Consider the following 20,020-nt stretch of genomic DNA (forward strand, 5'->3'; position numbering starts at 1 on the left):
ATCATGACCTGAGCCGAAGGCTGACGCTCAACCAACTGAGCCACCCAAGTGCCCCTGGGGTCTCTTTCATAAAGGCACTAATCCCATTCATGAGGGCTCCATCCTCATGACCTAATCACCTCCTAAATTCCCACCTTCAAATACCATGACATTTGGGACTTAGGTTTCAACCCATGATTTTTGAGGGGACATAGACTTTCAGCCTCTAGCACATGAGAATAGTAAGAGCACCTGCCTAAGGTAATAAGATAATTCAATAATTTAATATTTGTAAGGTGCTTAGATTGGTGCCTGGCACAAGAAAAATAGTATGTGAGTATTTGTAAAACAAATACATTGCTGAATTTCCAGCACACAAAATAGTACGTGGCTCTTGGAGGGGTGATCAGTAAGTACTCATTGAATAAATCCTCAAAATAAAATACACGGCAAATGGAAATCCAGTTCTGCAGTGTGAGGGTGTGCTGTTGAATGTGGGTGGGTCTACTATCACATTACAGAGACATCTGCTGTGAGGAGCTTCCTGAGCAATGGGCATCTTTGTGCGGAAACATTCTTATTGTGGCAAGCGGGAGACTCCTGTCGCAGAAGGGGGAAGAGAGGATTGGCAAGGGTTTCTGACTCACTAGGGCTGAGAAGAACGACAAGAAATATACATTTGGTCTTTGTCCTGGTTTCCTGGCACCGAGCTCCTAAATCCTTTGGCATTTCCTGAGTGATAAGAATGATATGGGGTGTCTTTTGTTCTAAGGAGGAGACTCTCAGTGGACCCTTTGATAGCTTCGGGATGGGGGCCAGTCACCAGAAAGACCAAGGCAGGATAAGAAAGTTGGAACTTTCAACCCCACCCCTGGTCTCCAGGGAGGGCAGAGGGGCTGGAAATTAAGTTAATCTCCAATGGCCAATGATTTAATCCATGGTGACTATTGTAATGGAATCTCCATGAGAACACCTAAACAATGGGGTTTGGGAGCTGCTAGGTTAGTGAGCACTTCAAAATGCTTGGGAGGGTGGTGTACCCAGAGAGGAAGTGGAAGCCCCATACCTTACCCTATGCATCTCTTCCACTGGCTATTTCTGAGATGTATCCTTCATGATAAACTGGTAATAGTAAGTAGTCCGCTTTCCCTGAGTTCTGGGACCACTCTAGCAAATTATCGAACCCAAGGAGAGGGTCGTAGGAATCCCTGATTTATAGTTGGTCTTTCAGAAGTATGGGTGGTTCAGGATTTTCTATTGGTGTTCAGTCCCGGTGGGACTGAACCCTTAACCTTTGGGGTCTGCACTAACTCCAGGCAGTTAGTGTCAGGACTGAGTTGAATTATAGGACACTCAGCTGGTGTCCAGAAAGTTGGAGAATTGGTTGGTGTGGGAAACAAGCCAACCAACCACACATTTGGTGTTCTGTGGGTAGAAACAGGGGCTGGAATCTGTGCCTTAGTCTATCAGTATAAAGCAGGTTTGCACAAGCTTAAAACGTGTTACATCTTATGAATTATATTTGAAACTACCTTGAGATATGTTAGAAATATGTTCCTCATTTTGCTTAGAAGCAGACATATAAAAATAGTTCTTTGAATAACACTCAGAGGTCCTGATTTTTCTGTAAAATTGTAAATAACCAAATGAATACATTTTTTAAAAGGCAGGTGACTTTTTAAACGCTATAGCCAAATGGTCTTCCTCTAGGCTTATCATTGTATTTTGCTATTTAATATTTTATTTTTCCTCACTCAGATTGAAAGCTCCCTCCTTTTCCCTCTGGTAAGTCTCTTGGAACGGGGAACTGAAGAGACTGTCCTAGATGTGGGGAGAAATGAGACTTTCAGGGAGCATGAGTCAGACGACTCCAAGGCAAGTAGTTTCCCTCCTGTGCAATTTCTAGTTTGAAAGGCTTATTTCCCAGTCTTTTTTCCCAGGTAATTGTTCCTCTCTACTTTTTTTTTTTTTGTCTTATATTTATCTCCTTAAGGACTAAGGCAGCATTTTGGGGGACAAAAATCAATGCATCTTTCATAAGCAACAATGATAACTAAGTTTTGTTGAGTGTTATGGCATAACACAAAGGAAAATATTTTAGGTCATTTATTTGTTACAATAATCTTAGGAAGTCAGTACTATTTTAATCTTCCCTTTATAGATGAAGAAATCTGGCCCCGAGAGGTCAGTTGTGTGATGTCACAGAGCTTGTCCCCTTAATTGCTTACGTGGACAGGTATCCGCGGACCTGAGATCTCATATTATTGGCACAGAGAAAAGACTTGTCTCAGGAAACTGACATATGTAAACCCAAGAGCAGATGCTCCTCAGTGAGCTCTTGATGATATGGGGACCCTGGTTTGACATTTATGAGAAGGGTTTCAAAAAGCAATCACCACTGGACCTTCCTTCCTGTCTTAGCGGGGACTGAATGTTTTCATGCTTCTGAGCCATGACTGTCAGGTCACTTATCAGTTGTGGTTTTATGTCAAGGAAATCAAACTGACCGCAGCAGTCTGTCTGAAGTAAGTGAACTCCCACCCCAGGGCCTCAATAAAGCTTCATATCAGGACATAAAGTAAAACACAGGAAAGTCCACGTGGCTGCCCCTCTCCCTCCACGCGCATCCTCTCTGCCAGTTTACTGTGTATGGTCCGCTGGGGAGTCTCCTGCCATATCCAAGCTCTTGTTCTTACTGTTCCAACAGCTGTGCTCCTTTCTTCTTCCCCTTAACTACTGTTTAACCCGCAGAAAGCTGGTTTTGTTCAAGTAACATACCTTTCTTCAAGAAAACGACATCTAATTAAATTCCAAAGGACACCATTTTATGAAAGGGATGGTTCCCTTTTTGCAAGTCGCCATTTGTCTTTCTGGAGATGTGCTGTTGCATGTTCAGCATCTTGCTTCAAGGCATCCTGATGCGGATTTAAAACATTAGAGAAAGAAATAAGATGCAAGGTTCTATGGCATTTATTTATTTATTTAAAGATTTTATTTATTTATTTGACAGAGAGAGACACAGAGAGAGAGAGGGAACACAAGCAGGGGGAGTGGGAGAGGGAGAAGCAGGTCCCCCGTGGAGCAGGGAGCCCGATGCGGGGCTCGATCCCAGGACCCTGGGATCATGAACCGAGCTGAAGGCAGACGCTTAACAACTGAGCCACCCAGGCATCCTGGTTCTATGGCATTTAAAATAATTTATGCATCCCATCCTCTAGGCTTACAGCCAAAATGCAGCAGGAGATATTCGCTTCACCTTCTACCAAGGCTTGCACCACATTGAATCCTTTTGGAAGGAAATCTAAATTGCAATTGTAAAAAGAAATCCAGGGAGAAAAAGCCCAATGTTATTCTGCAACTCCAAAAGTTCACCAGGAAAAATGTCAGGAGAATATCTGGTAGAAGTTCAAAGGCTGCAAGTAAAGTTTGTTGCAGCTATTAAGAGCAATGCGTATTAAAAAGGGGTCAATTAACATTTATCAAGAGATGCTGGCCTTTGTGAAGTATTTACTCTGGGAGGCCAAGCACATTTCCTGTGACTTTAAAGTAATAACAACTGGTGGAAAAGAATAAACCCATTCCTGGGGGTGGGGTGGGGTGCCGACAAGGCCTAGATTTGCAAACTCTACGGGATTCTCATTGGTTTTCTCTCTTGGACATGTTTTTGAAATTTCCAAAAACCATAATGGCCCTTCATTTAGACTTGAAGAAGAAGTGTAGATGACATTTCTGAATGTCTGGATCGAGGAAATCAGAACCAGCTAAGGCAATGGTTTCCAGTCAGAAATTCTATCTTTTCTCTACCCTGCACTCTCATCTGACCTTCTTGTATTCGTGCTAAGCCGCGGGTAGTACGGTGGGTGTGTGAAATGTGGCCGCCTGTAAACGGGAGGCATATGGGAGTATCCCAAAACTGTTGGCTTCTGTTCCACCAGCTCCTTACATCTCCAAGGCCCAAGCTCCTCTCTCCTGTAATTAGAACACACTTAAGCTGGAAAGCCAATGTCTCTAAATGCAGAACATCCTTTATGACGGACATCTTCATAGTTTCCCCGAAGACTAAATCAGGTATTTATCTGCTTCCTTGGAGAGCTCTGAAATACTTCATGGACTCTCAAATTATGCAGAGGCAGTTTGCATTGAAATCATCTTGCTGTGGACTGCTTCAAATCTCTGAGGCTTTGTCTTTAGTGTCGGTCAATCTTATTGACTTATTGCTTCCCCACTGGGTCTGAGATCTAGTTCTGCTCTTCCCTGACATTTGACTATAACCATGCTGGAAGCTTTGTCATGCCTCAGATCCCCACTGGCCTCTGAAATCAATCGATCTTTCCAATTCCTTTCTGTAATTTGGATTTGCTGAGCTTTCTAATAACCACAGATAGTCCTGACCGACATTTACTAATTCATTAATTCTAAGGACAACTCCATGGGTTAACTATTAATGTTAAAAAAATCATTTGGAGGCGCCTGAGTGGTTCAGTCAGTTAAACATCTGACTCTTGTCATGATCTTGGGGTCGTGAGATCGAGCCCCACATTGGGCTCTGCACTCAGTGCAGAGTCTGCTTGAGATTCTCTCTCCCTCTCCCTTTGCCCCTCCCCCATCATGCTCTATCTCAAATAAATAAATAAATCTTAAAAAAAGTCATTTGCTCATTTATTTCAGGGACAGCACCTTAAATTCAAACCTCAACTACTTTAATTAATACTTAAGTCTATCTTGACCATAAGGAAATTGACGATATCTGTCTTTTCCCATGTTATCCTCATCACCGAGGAAATTTAACCTCTACCTCGGGCAGTCTTGGTTGTCTGGGTTTCCTGGGACTTTTAGAAGATGGAGAAAGGTGTTCTTGTTGTTGAAAGAGTTGGGTACAACCAGGGAGGTCCCGCTGATTGCACGTGAAAGCGTATCAGATTGTGCTGTGCTATTTCCTTGGGAAACAGAACGGGAATGTATAATTTGCTGGAAGGGGTTGGCTGCAGGGGAGGCGGGCATTTCACACTTGCTGATGGGCTTGGGAGAGGACCAAAGGCATGGAGGCTGAGATCTGGGAGAAAGAACTGTAGTCATGGAACAGTTGCCAGACCTAAGCAGTTGTTTCCAGAATGGTCTCTCTGCTTTCTCCCGGGGCAATTCACCCATCACTTCGCCTTTGGGGTGATCTTTCTAGAAGAGTGGGATTATATGGCTCCTCTACCTCAAAACTTTCAAGTGCACCTATTGCTTTGAAGATACACTGTGAGGTCCTAAGGACGTCATTGAGGGCTTTAATGCTCTGGCCTCTCCCTTCTCCCCAGCCTCTTCCCTGCCCCGGCCCGGCCGTTTGCTCACAGCCACCCTCTCCCTGGTATCCTCATGCTGTGCCCTGGTGAAAGCCTACTCCATTTTCCAGACCAAGTTCAGATGTCACTTGCTCTATGGAAGCTCTCCTGACCTCTTTCATCCATAATGAACTCTCCCCCCTCTGGGACTGCAGTGTACCACATAAAGAGTTCTATCTGGGGACCTATAATACTTGATTTGCCATATTTGTTTAAATGTTTGCCTCCTCCACTAGGCTGTGGGCTAATTGAAAGCAGGGACATTATTTTGTTTTGTTTTGTTTTGTTTTGGTAGCTCTGGAATCAAGCACACTGTGTAGCACAGATTAGACATTAACAAACATTTGTTAAGATCAACTGAGGGGGAGTATTTCTCAACTGCCTGTTAGAAGGCTCGGGTTCTGAAAAGAGTGGTTTGGAATAGGGATCTGTGAGGAGAACACCTTGCTCTCCAAAGTTATAAGAGATATATACATCTACAGCTAATTTAAAAGCTGTGTGATTGTCATGAGCATTTTTTCCTTTAACATTTTCACTTTTTATTTAAGGAAATGGCACACATAAACACTGGCTTAGATGTTTTTCTCCTGCTAGGGCAAGTTGCATGATTTGCATGAATAATTTTTCCCTTTTGGCATCCTATGGACAATTCACACCATTTAAAACTGCAGTTCTGAATTACTCCATGTTATCAAAGCTTCATCAGTACAGTCCAAAAGATCCATCCAGAGGTAAGACTTGAAAAATCAAGCCATAGAGTGGCTTGAGAAATGCCACTGACTGGGATCCCCCACCGCAGCTTCCAGCATTTGCTTCCTGGCCCTGGGTTCAGGCTGGTGCATCCCCGGGATTGTGCAAAGGATGGTTCAGGAGTGGTGGATAAGGAAACAGGGAGAGGATCTTTGGAATTCAGAACATTTCTCTTCAGATGTTGTACATACATTAGCTGAGGGACACATCCCAAAGCCCCTGGTGAAAAAGGTACCATCATTTCCAGTTTGGAACAAGGGGATTGGAATACTAGCGACGAAAGCAAGAGCTGAATGGAAGCACCTTGACTGATTCTAGTACTAAGAGTTCAACTGGCAGCTAAGCCCCACCTGCCTGATCCCCTGATCTAGAACTCAACCAGGGCCTCTGTGCTTTGAGGGTTGGGGGCAGGAACCAAGCCTCCACCCAGCTGCACACTGTGACATTCTAGGTCCTTCCTTTTCTCCAGCTTGCTCTAGCTGGTATATCGGACAGGTTTAGAAGCAAAAGGGTTTTCTACCATGTCGTTAGCCCGTGGCTCTGCACGCTGCATGATTTTCTTCCGTAATAAGTAAAATGTTTCAAAACTAACAGTGGGAAGGAAACAGAAGTACGTTGAAAGACCAGGATAAAAGTATTTAAGAAATTAAAACAAAACGATCATTTATTGTTTTTAATATGTAGTCAAATATGACAGCGGTATTACACAAACTCTTCCCTTCCCCCCTTCTTCAATCCCCAATTCGTTGACTCCAACCGGAAGTGAAAAACAGGATTTAATTCTGAAAATAGCAATCAGCAGAGACAACACAGATAACATTTGGTCACCACCAGCTTCCAGACCTTTTAAGATGAACTGTGTCACCATGGCAGTCGATACACTGGCTTTCTTACCACATTTTTACTAGGAAAAAAAAAAATGAAGATTTCCCACGTACTGTAAGCAGAGCCAGAGTTGCAGAAAAACTTTAAGTAGCTGTGTGAGGAAAACTTTAATGACTTATTGCAATCATAACGATCCCCAGGTAAAAGAGATGGCAAATGAATGAACTCTAAGGAAATACATTCAAACTTAGATAATTCATCTTACAGTGAAAATAATCAGGAAGCTTGCAGAAGTACATAGCATCTGAATTCTTGAATTTAAACCATTGGTTTCAGTAAAGGTTACCCCTCATCTGTTATTAGACACCAATAGTGCAAATTCATGTACAATCATTCTTATATTTGCAGGTTCAGGTACGTCAAGCATGAGGTCATCATGAAGTATGTGTAGGTTATTTGATCATGGAAGAATGTAGGGCTCAGAATGTCTCACTGACAAGGCAGAGGAAATAGGAATGATGCCCAGAGACTGGAGTAAATTTAAAGTGCTCAGTTTTCCAAACCCTGGATTAAAGCTAAATTTTGGAAAACCTCTGCAAAATTAATCTTCACCTGAAAGACACATCCTCGATGTGAGTACAGGGCTTTGGAAAAACAGTGAGAAACAAAGTTGCAATGTGCTGTGCTCACCCACACAATCGTTCCTTTTGTGCGGGGTTGACTGGGTTTAGAGGGTCAGATTTTCCCCCCAGTGTTCTCTTTCAGGAACACTGCAGTGAGCTTTGTGATTCTGACAAAGGGTACAATTATACCCACTTTGAAATGCATACAAATATTCTGTGTGCTGGTGCAACTGGCATAAAACACAGACAGCCCCGCGGGTGCCCAACTTCTCTTTTCACACTTGGGACATTGCAGAGGACTACAGGCAGAATTACCAGAAACAGTAGTAAATTCCCGGCGTTGGAAGTCCCCATGATCCCAGATGGCATGCAAAAAAGGCTGTCTCTTTTTTCCCCCTGAAAATAATGTACTTCCCAGGCAGGGCCCAAATGCCTCAAATGAAGCAAATGAGAGATTTGTTTTGATCAGCCTATGAAAAGACTTTCCCCTTCTCAGCGAGGGCTCTGAGACTTCGCTATAATGTACACCAAATGTGTCTAAAGAACATTAATTAATTTCCCTAAAATGATTTTAACAGGTCTCAGCAAGGAAAGCTGTGACTTCACTTTGATGGTATTTTTCCGAGTAGCCTGGTGGAGGACTCTGAATTTGGGTTTTTATTTCTCTGCTATAAATATGACAATCTGGGCATGTTTTTGTTCAAACCACCTTAAAAATGGTTGCTTGGACTTGACCACGTGTCTAGATAATAGTATATGAATCAGGCCCCGAGATGGTCAAACTTCACAGAGATTCAGCTATGGGTCCACAGTTGAAAGTACCCTTTTTTCTCATTTCCTCAGGAAAATTTATTTTCTCTTTATTGTATTTTATTTCCTCTGTGTGGTTGGCTGTCTCATGGTCTCTGGCACAAAGGGACCAAAGCACATGCCTTGTAAGTCAGAAGGAGATAAATGGAAAAGCCTCTTTTTGGTCCTTACTTGACCATAAGGAACCCAATTTCCTGGAGCAGGAAGGCCCCTCTTGGGCCTTCATGATTGTAGGATTGTGCCATAGGAGAAGTACAGGTGGATGATGGTTGAGTTTTAAATTAATTGGGGACATCCTTGACTTTCTGTATATCACCTGTTTCCTAGGATAACTTGCAGGATCTGTGTCTGAATGTCTGAATGACCTAATTTTGAGCTGATCTTCATCTCCTATTGATCTGTACATTGCTCTGAAGAAGATGAAAATTCTGCTCAATAGCATATTTCAATTTTTCCATGAATCGTACCCACCCACTCACTCTTATGTTTATACCTCTCCCCACATAGCAAACCTCTAAAATGAGTTTCATACTATGTATCTATGCAACAGGCACAAAGGTTTATAGCTGCATGATCAGTAAGTAACATTTTGGTCATGAATCTATAGTTTTTGTAATGCTAGGGAAAAGAGAGATTCTTTTAAAAAGAAATAACACGCCAGTGGGAATGAGAGAAGTCACTGAGATTTTCAACCAGAATCAAAATAAATATATCACTATCTGCCAACTTAAAATTTTTTTGCTTTATTCCATTAGATTTTTTTAGTAATTCTCAAATGTTAGTAAATTTTAGAAAATAGAAAAAGATGAGGAGCAGCATATGATTTAAATTATTTCCACCCCCCCCACCCAACCTTTTATTCTGGATTTAAAGTCACAGAATCTCTTAGTCAACAATGATCTGGAAATTCACTTATAATAACAAGTTTTGAGCATCTATTTCTCTAGACATAATTTGGTCATTCATAATAAATGTGCTATTGAGAAGCCAATGATGATGTACTTCATAAATGTGTCAGGGAGAAGTGATTCAAGAAATTATGTGATTTTACTTGGATAATTACCATCTTACAAAAATTACCATCTTACTTCTTTGCAATCATCACCGTGAGAGTGGTGGGCAGTGGATGGTTTAAAACTTATGTCAGGTAACAGGCAGATGCATTCCAATTTCAGCTGAAATTAGAAGATCAGCTTAATCAAAATGTTATGTAACATCAAACTGTCCGATGGACTGTGGTAGAGGAGATATACTTGAGGGTCTCCTCAGCTGAAGATTTCTGGTTTCTAGGATTATCTTGTGAGAGCTCACTCTGTGTGTGAGCGCCTCAATATTCTATAGCCTTGGGCTTTGTAATCAAGGTTTTCAATTGTGTCACCACAGTAGCAATTTGTAGTAAATGGTTATGAATGCTCGCAAAGTCTGGGTTGGTGTGTTAGCAAAGGAATCAAGGGGAGGCCTGATATTCCAGCTGGGCGTTTGTTGTTATTTCTAGGAATATTCTTGAGGGGTTGTCTTTGTAAAACTCCACCATGTTTTCCAACTGGTGCGGCGTAGACACAAGTATGACTGACTTGATTCACAGTTACCCACAGGAAGTCACTGACCCAGTGGGAAAACTGACCCAAGGCACATCAAATCATTAGGAACTTTGGCTTGACAGATTAAATATCCCGACTCGGAAATTTCCAATTCTCAGTTTCTTGAGACAGTCAATTTTTTCTCTAGAAGGGCAATAAAAAATCAGATATAGAAATAAAAATAACAGAATATAAGAAATAGAAAGCTCATCCAGATATACTTAAAATTAGATGTACCAAACTTCAACTTCCATGCATATTTTGAAGGCAAAGATGAAGGACCAAGATTTGTAAAAGTGTCAAACGACCAGAAGAAAACTCCTCAGGGCAGAGTCTGCGATACCGAAGTTGTATGACCCCAAGTCTCCACACTGAAGCTAACATCACAACAGCTACAATTCTAGCAGCAAAGCACAATTACCGAACAGACTTATCTCTCACTAGGAAACAGCCAATTTCCAAGTTTCTGGAGATAATCAATCTTCTGATCTTCTCCCAATAAATTTGTAAAACTGAGAGATGGGGAAATAGATAAGGATGATGGTGGGTTGTAACTGAACTAGTGACTTTTTACAGTCCCTTCTAATTCAGAGAGTTTATGATCCCAAGTCTTATTGTAAATAAAAACCAAAAACCCCTATCTATCATAAAGCTTAAGGGAAAGAGAAACATTTCTTTTTTTCTTCTGATATATTTTGCTAGTTAGATAATCCGGTAGTTTTCCCAATCCCAATCCGTGGACATTTGGCAATGTTTGGAGACATCTTTAGTTGTCACAGTCTGTGTGTGTGTGTGTGTGTGTGTATGTGTGTGTGTGTGAACACCACTGGCATAAAGTCAATGGAAGCCGCCATATATGCCCTACAACGCACGGGACTATTTCCACCCCACCCTCTGACAAAGAATTCGGGGACCCCAAATGTCAACAGTGCCAGGGTTGAGAAAGCCTGAGGCAGTCTAATAAGTGACATAACAACCACACACCTAAAGTGCAAATGCTTCTTTGATACACTGGTGTTTCTGGAATACCTTAAAACTATGATGCTGAACGTTCAGAAAATATTGGTACAAGAAAGTGAACTGTTACATCTAGTCAGAAAAAGTCCAAGTGACCTGGAAAGTCCCTCTGGGTCTGGGACAACTTTGGATGAGTCACTTTTGTTCCCATGAATGAAATTTACAAACCATTTAAAATAGAGCAAACAGCACCGATGTGCAATGATGTATTGTATTTCTGAAACATTCTTTAGGCAAATACTTGATAATTCTCTAAGTATAATAGAAAATTGGAATTGGAAATTGGATAGAATAATATTGATCCGACCTCTTTGCAAAGTTGTGCCTGAGGATTCCATCATATCACAATTATCAGTCGACCTGCGTGATCTCTATTTGTATTTATCACTATATACCACAGATCCAGCACAGGAACTTGGTTCCAGTAGGTGCTCAATAAATATTTAAGTAAACTGAGTGGCCGAATGAGTGAACAAATAAAGGGATGAGTCAAAGTGCTCCACGAAATGTAAAGTGCTTTATAAACACAAGGTAATAGGTAATGCCACAGACCTCATAATATTTGCCCAAAAAACCTTCCTGGGGCAAAAATGTTCAAGTGGTTTCAAAAGCAAATAAAACTTGTGATTATATATGTTGTAAGAAAATAAGCTATGAAGATTCTTAGTTTTCAGATATATTTGGGAAGAAATGAAACAAAGGTAGAACAATTTTAAATGACTAAAAATAGTGTTGCTGACAGATGGCACCAGGTAGGGGTGGGAGGGGCGTGCAAAACCAAATAAAGACACTGTAATGGCTAGAACTTGAAATCACTGGTTGTCATGAAGATGGTACTATTCTTATGAACATATAGAAGAAGACCGGTCCAAAGTTCTATATTATAAGAAGAGTCAATAGTACAGATAAACTTAGCCTTCAGATGGACTGTGCCTTCTAAGCTGCTTGGTTGGGGTTGGCCTTAACTGCTGATGAAGGGGTGCAGGCAAGAAAAATGGTAACAGAAATTACCAGTTGGGAGTTTTAAGTTCAAGACCCAATTCTGACACTGGGAAAATTACCATATCTTTCCGGGAGTCAATTTTCTGATCTGTAAAATGAAGAGCTTGGGTTAGATGACCTGCCATGATTCTGGCATATGAATGCTGACGCCAAAACATGGTGTGGGATGGGAAAGTAAGAGCTAGAGCAACCTTTGGGAGTTAGTAAAGCTCATTGCAATAAAGTATTTGAAAAATGCCTGAAGAAATACCAAGAAAAATAACATTTCACAGGAGGAAGAAACCATAACAACAGGATTGATTTCTTAGTCTTATTTAAATATTAATTTCTTATCATGGAAGGAAAGTTTCTTGAATCAAGGCATGGATTCTAGCAAAACTTTTTCTCAAATGGGCAACAGACACTAGAGGACATAACCAAGATGACACTCCTTCAGGACAGGTAGTAATGTAAGAACTTTTGGCCCCAGAAACTAATAAATTATACTAATCAGAATATATATTATCTGCATATTAGTATAATTTAAAAGAATAGTCATCTTCTTATTTGCATTTGCAAGTTTTTACCGTTCAGAAATTGAGTTCCATGTATTTTTATATTTTAATAAGGCAGCCCCTTATATTTGTGTCACAGGGATAAAATAAATATTTGAAATTATTTATGCTTGAGGTATTTCCTTCTAAAGAGAAGCCTGCTGCTCAGCCCCTGGGCCTCCCTTTGCTGCGAAGAGTAAACTGGGAAATCACAAGAAACTAGAGAGACTCAGTGACTCTACATAATAAGGAATTGAACTAATTTCAGCATACACATAGGGACTCTGTCATGGTGGAGGAGTCAAAGTTGGGAGAGACATGACAGATGGGAAATACTAAGAGAAAATATTAAGATGGGGAAAAATTGAGCAATTTTTCCTTTGGCCTTTTCTTAAGAAAATTTTTTATCGATTTGATTGTCTTTGAATGCTTTTAGGATTGGTGGACTTTTCTTCATCTGAATGCAAATTTGTGCTGAGACTGGACCAAGGCTGTGCTTTATATGGGTTACATTGATGTAAGGTTTTAAAAGCCTGTACATCTGTACATTTAGTCAATCTGCATAATAATAACCTTACAACGAAGAGAGAACAAAAATATTTTTATTTTCCAAAACTGTAAATTGAGACTTATGGAAGTTAAAGTGATTTTCCCAAGATAACATAGTGGAGACTCAAAGCTGTGTCAGCCGGTATTCTTTTCATTATAGCATGCTGCCTCTCTGAGATCAAAAACACTTAAATATGCCCAAGAACTACCAAATCTTCTTTTTTTCTTCCTTCTCCTTTTTATTCAAGGAGAGGGAATTAAAAGAAAAAGACCTCTACTCTACAGCACTGTGTAACAGAATTTTCTGCAGTGATGGCAATGTTCTGTGTTGTCCAATATGGAAGCCAACAAGCCACATGTGGCTATCGAGCATTCAAAATGTGCCTAGTGATTGAAGAACTGAGGGTTTTTTAAAATTTAATTTTAATTAATTTAAATTTAAATAGCCACATTTGGCTAGTGGATAGGATACTGGACAGAACAACTCTAGAAGCTCCATGTGAGAGAGATCAGCAAATGCTCTAGGTATCTCAAACTAAAATAATAGTGGGAGTAAACTGTACTTTATTATTGATCTTTAGTTTTCTGTTTGTTAGTGTATCTTAAAGTCTAAACACTTCATAAACAACCAACATTGTGGTCAGTGCCATCTGGTTGGCTTAGGACATTTTTCTTGACATTTATACCTTTACCTAATACCAAATATTATTTCCTCTGTAGCACCATTTATCAGATTTCTTCAGAAGTCTGTATGTGTTTCTTGGCTGTTCTTAATTTTTTAAAATTGTTATTCTCTCTCTACTGTGTTCATAGTATTTAAGTAATGTACAGATGCACCCCTTCTAATATATAATGTATGTAAAGTCCAAAGCATCAATGTCCATTCTGAATTTCTAGAAACATGGTGTACGTTTGCTCTTCCTTTGCAGTAAATGGGCACCAGGAACAAACCAGAAATATAAAATAGAATAAAAATTTCATGAAAAAAAGGGATTAGCCAGCCTTTCTCCTTACCACTAAAAGATTCATATACAGCAGAAACTTTTCAGCACCTCTAACTCCTACTTTTGTTAGGAAGTGTTCTCACACTTCCAAAAAGTTTTCCCTATTACTAGGTGCTTTAGTTCATTGAACAATTCAGTTTTATGTCTTGTTCGTTTGTTTCCAGAATTGTCAATTCTTTTAATAGAAAGTGGAATATGAGCTCTGAAGGGAAGAAAGACAACATTACGACTTCAAAGAACTGTGTAAGGAGTTGGATATATACACGAGATTTATATAACTGTCAATCAACTGCTACTGGAAGCCACACCTATCACAAAAGCTAGTGGGAGAAGCGTCATCTTATCCTAAAAGGAATCGTCTATGTGTTCCTTATGTCTTTGTAGAATACCAGTTGCACCAGTTACATTGGCAAGTCATTTGGTTATTGCTAATCTGACGAAACCTACTCCACAAGAAATAAGTTGGGATATTTCATATAAACTGAATGCAGATACAGCAGAGAGATTGTCATCACATCCTTCAATTGCCTTGCTTGTCAGGTTTTTTTTTTTTTCAATTATTAACTAAGTAGGTTAGGAAAAAATTACTAACCTCATCAGGTATTTAAAAATGTAAAGCAAAATATACGTGATTGAAGACGGTACTAGTTTACATCAGACAACTGTGAAGATAACACAGGATACTCTGTTAGTCGACTGATGTTCGATGCAGACACTGTACAGATGCTAAGCTGTTAGTAAAGTGCTGCTTATAAGACATCTCTGCTTCCTGATACCTGAATCTGCAAATGTTGGACACTGTGCCCTAGGAGAATCTACAGCATCTGGGCACAGGATGTCAGTTTCATGGGTTGAGATGTTGATGAACTTGTACACACAGGACCTGAATTTGAACGTTGGGAGCTCGGTATACGTATTAACCACTTTCCTCCTCAAGCCATGCCTTTCCTTTCCTCATTTGTGGAGAAGTTTCGAAATCTGGATGGCAATTACAAGGCAAAATGACAGATCCATCTAAGGAGCATTTTGCATCTGCTTTCTTTAGCCAGGGAGGGAAGGGGTTGATAGGAATGAAAGAGTGGCTCAAATAGGCAGGAAAATGATCGGCACTGCAACTGATTGAACCACTTTTGCTAAGGGACATAAAAATATTCTAATATTAAGGATTATTTTACAACTCTATGGAAGTATGCAGTAATGCATCTCGCATTTGTTTTGTCTTGATGACAAATGCACTCTTTGAGTCACAAGAGCCTGCCTTGTGTTAGTTATAAACAAAAATATATTTATATATATATTTATGTAACTACTATGTGCTTTAAAGAAAATTACTGTATGATTCAGCAGGGTTCTTTCATCCTTTTTTATCACCAGGGATATGCTGACTTGAATGGCTTCTTAGACAGGAATTGACAATGACATGGGCCTTAAGTACTGAAATAGCACAAAGTAAAAAGGAAAAAAAAAAAACCCCAAAACCCTCCCCCCACATATGTTTAGACTCCCTTAATGTTTTTGCCTCAAAAACGATTAAGGGACTCTTTGTATTGTTTCCTTCAGCCAAGAGCAACTGTGGCTTCATAGGATTTCATAGTTGGGAAAACGGAGGCAATGTATCTTAAAAAAAAAAAATGAACTGTTTTATCTGAGGCAAGAGAACTGAAAATCTCCTTTGCCTCTCCCTCTCTCCTAATCCTTAGCCAAGAGTGTGGTAATTCTGCCACAGCCCATAGGAAGGACACTCATTAACAAGGGAGAAGGAGGCACAGATAAAAGATTATTCTGTAGGATAATGAACTTGTCAGAACAAGTGGATCTAGACCAGAAAAACAAAATCCTTTTGCCACATGTCTGGTGGAAAGAGAGAAAACCCTCTTATTTTAGGTTTGTTTTTTGCTCCTGCATGAGCTGTTTTCCTTAGCAATCTTGAAACATTCATCATTGTTCTTTTGAGAGAAAAGGTTCAGGCTTTGGAACACAGTTATCTTTGAGACATCAGAGAAGAATATTTGAACCAAAGGCGTAGATCCCTCATGAACTAAAGCTTTATTATTATTGTTTGTTCTCTATCCCTTTGCAACCCTGCACCTAAGCCAATAGCACTGTCATCTTGTCATACTTCTGATAAGTCCACAGGAGATGTTCTGAGTGAACTATAAAATGGTATTCCACTAGGGAATTCTATGTTCAATGGTCAGTGGTACCTTGGATGAGTTTTAGTTTTTCTTTTACCCTTCCAGTGCTGGGCTTGTCCAGAAATCTCATCTCCTTCAGGCTACAGCAGCTTAGGGCTCCTTCGTGTGTGTGCGTGTGTGTGTGTGTTTGTGTGTGTGTGTCTTAAAGGTATAGGCAAATTTTTAGTCTTAACACCTGTAAGCCAGCACTGGTGCTGTTCTGTCCTAGAAATTTTAGCACTGCTCTGATACAATGAAACCTTCTTTCTCTCCAACTGGTTCAACTTCGGCATAGGCAGGATGACCAGAGCCTCTTCGAAACTTCATTGCAGGCCATCTGCTTGGGCGTCTCTGAAACAGAAAATGCAAAAATAATGAATACCAGAGTGATGGTCATATCATTAAAAAACATATCTCCCTTCATCTACTCGTTTGGGAGAGAGAGCGTGTCAGCGGCGGGGAGAGGGCGGGGGGGTGGGGGCAGAGGGAGAGGGAGAGAAAATCCTCAAGCTGACTCCTTGCTGAGTGCGGAGCCCGACATGGGGCTGGATCCCACAACCCTGAGATCACGATCTGAGCCAAAACCAAGAGTTCAACACCCAACCCACTGAGCTAACCAGGGGCCCCAGTATTTGCCAACTATTTTAGAGTAACTTCTGAGTTAAATTTAGTAAGACATTATCTCACATTACCACCACAGTTGGAATTACACATGCTCAAAGCCCCATCCTTGCATCTTTATTATGGCATTATTAGCACCTCTCAGGGAGATAGTCCATTTGCCATAGTGGCCCCGTGGGAGTGAGAGCTTCTCAAAGTCACAGTTTATGCCTTCTGCATACTTTTGTCTAAAAGATTCTATAAGTGTCTAACTTGGAAAAAATGAATTTAGTAAAAAATAAGTCTTCTGAATATATAGCCCCTGACATTTCCTCTTCTCTAGAAAATAATATCATTTCACCTTATTTATTAATTCACTCAAAAATGTAAGGCCATACAATTCTGCACAGTTCTTAGAAGCGTGTCTCAAATTTGGCCCTAGACTTTTTAGTAAGCAAAATGAAAGAAAAATCACTTACTATCTTAAGAAATTATTTATTAGGCTGAGACTTCCCGTACAGGACTTTTTGGGCTTAAAAGTTAACAGATGTCATGCCCTGAAAACTGAATCAAACATCAGAGGGCAGAGACAATCTCCAGCCTATGAACTACATAATGGCACAAGGAGACACTGGTCCTAAAATACAGGTTATTTATTCTGACAAAAGGAGTGCACTTCTCCCCAGCACTCTGTCCATCAGACGAACCTTCTGTGTTTTACAAATAGAAGTGCTGATATGAAAATGCATTTTCACGGCCCCAGCGACACTAGAAATATTGCTTTATTTATCAGAGTCTCTGCAATTTTGTAGTATATGAGACAATGCATACTGAAGAAAGTTTATTTCTGTCCAAAATTTATTTCTATTGAAAGAATTTTAATGTGAAAAATGTTAAATATCAATGTAGATAAACTGGCACTTGGCAACCTTCTATATTTGCTAATTCCATTCCATGGGCAATGATTAACGGGCGTAGAAGAGTTTTCACATCAGGAAGGAATGAGTATGAGCTCTACTTTCTAGAAAAATACTATTGAAACAATTACATTCTGACTATTAATAATATTATTTACTGCCTGTATAACATTACGTGGTCAGAATGTTTTATATTTATTAGCTGATTAAGTCCCATGGTGTATGTGAAAAACTGAATTATCCTTATTTTCCAGGAAAAGAAGTTAAAACAAAGAGAGGGCTAAATAGCAAATAGTGTGCCTTTGGTGGAACTAAAAATCATCATCGATGGAAATACACTGAGCATTTTTGGGGAGCTGGGCACTGTAACTCATGATCACTCCTGTCGGAAAAATGCCAATCTGCCACCATGCTCACTATTTAGAACTTCCACTTCGGTTTCAGTTACTTCACAGTTGGTCTTTTGAAGGCACAGCTGCCTAGTCCTTCTCTGAATCAAGTAGCACCACCAAGTCTTTGCTCTGAATCTCCACCTTTCCAAGGCCCGCCTGCCATCCAGCTGGCAAGTTCAGCCCTGGGAACTAACCCTAATTGACAACCCAGCACATAAAGACATTGTGCCGTCAGTGACTTAAAAAGGAGTGCAGATTATCATCAAGAAAATAAGGGTAATATGTTAAAGAAAAAAAAGATAGCAGGAAGGGAAAAATGAAGGGAGGGAATCAGAGGGGGCGATGAACCATGAGAGACTATGGACTCTGAGAAACAAACTGAGGGTTCTAGAGGGGAGGGGGGTTGGGGGATGGGTTGGCCTGGTGATGGGTATTAAAGAGGGCATGTATTGAATGGAGCACTAGGTGTTATACACAAACAATGAATCATGGAACACTGCATCAAAAACTAATGATGTAAAGTATGGGGATTAACATAACATAATAAAATAGAATAAAATAAAACTAATGATGCATTATATGTTGGATAATTGAATAAAGAAAGAAAAAAAGAAAGAAAGAAAAAGAAAGAGAAAAAAAGAAAGAAAGAAAGAAAGAAAGAAAGAAAGAAAGAAAGAAAGAAAGAGAAAGAAAGAAAGAAAGAAAGAAAAAGAAAGAAAGAAAGAAATAGAAAATAAGGGAAAACAGGTGCGCGGACATGGTCAAACGGGAAGCCTTATCCACTGCTCGTGGGAATGTAGATTAGTCCAATCACTGTGGAAAACATATGGATGTTCTTCAAAAAGTTAAAAATAGAAAAAAAAATAGATCTGCCATATGATCCAGCAATTCCAATTCTGGGCATATACCCAAAGGAAATGAAAACAGGAAGTTGATGAGATCTTTGCACTCCCCCATGTTAATCACAGCATTATACACAGCATTATTCACAATAGCTAAGACGTGGAAACAACCCAAATGCCCACCAATGGATCAATGAATAAAAAAGCTGTACATACACACAATGGAATGTTACTCAGCCATGAAAAAGGAGGATATTCTGCGATTTGCAACAACATGGCTGGACTTTGAGCACATTATGCTAAGCGAGATAAGTCAGAGAAAGACAAGTACTATATGATAGCACTTATATGTGGGATCTAAAAAGGTCAAACATGTTTAAAAAAAAACCAATTAAATGGTGGTTAACAGGAGATGGGGGCTGGAGGGATAAAACCATGGTGTTTCAGGGTACAGACCCAAAATGAGTATTGAGCTACAGAGATCTAATATACAGTATATTGAATATAGACAGTACTATTGTACTATAAGTATATAATGTGATAATAATGTTGCAACCTTATTATATCAATGTATCAAAGTAACATGCTGTACCACTTAAATTTATACAGTGTTACAGGTCAAATTTATCCAATTAAAGCATTTGTTTTAAATAAAAATGAGCATAGTTGATGAGAATGATGATGATGATTCTTGTAAAAGTTGTATTTTATTAAGCTCTTAGCTGTATTTCATGCTTTATACTAGGCACTTTACTTATATAATCTCATTAAAATGCACAAGTCAATCATTTACGTTTTGCACAAACCCATAAAGCTAGCAAGTGGCAGAGCCAAGATTTAAAATGAGGTCTACTTACTTCCAAAGTTAATTCTCCTTACTATAAAAATTGATCTTAAAATCCTTGTGTACGACTCATGTGAAATTTGTGAACATGGTTCTGATTTTATTTCAGTCTTAAAAATATAACTAGCAACTTTAGTATTCTGTTAGTAAGTCATAATTACTAATTAATAATTTTCTGTCTTAGGTGAAAGATTGGAGGATTACTGGTAATGTTTATCACGTACTCTGTGAGCTCATCACAGAGGTACTCAA

At 39.7% G+C, this 20,020-nt stretch overlaps 1 protein-coding gene across 2 annotated transcripts in view; it reads right to left on the reverse strand.

The window, feature by feature from the left end:
• Positions 1-6,693: 6,693 nt before the first annotated feature.
• Positions 6,694-20,020, reverse strand: part of PLXDC2 (plexin domain containing 2) — a 477,133-nt gene continuing 463,806 nt past the window's right edge. For both annotated transcript variants that reach the window (XM_073885626.1, XM_025891922.2), the window contains one exon: positions 6,694-16,524. In XM_073885626.1, the coding sequence (XP_073741727.1) occupies positions 16,408-16,524 (117 nt within the window). In that variant the 3' untranslated portion in view covers positions 6,694-16,407. The remainder of the gene's footprint in view (positions 16,525-20,020) is intronic.

Source organism: Callorhinus ursinus, unplaced genomic scaffold (genome assembly GCF_003265705.2).
Source record: "Callorhinus ursinus isolate GAN/ISIS: 27379988/994484 unplaced genomic scaffold, GSC_fseal_2.0 scaffold63, whole genome shotgun sequence".
Taxonomy (NCBI): domain Eukaryota; kingdom Metazoa; phylum Chordata; class Mammalia; order Carnivora; family Otariidae; genus Callorhinus; species Callorhinus ursinus.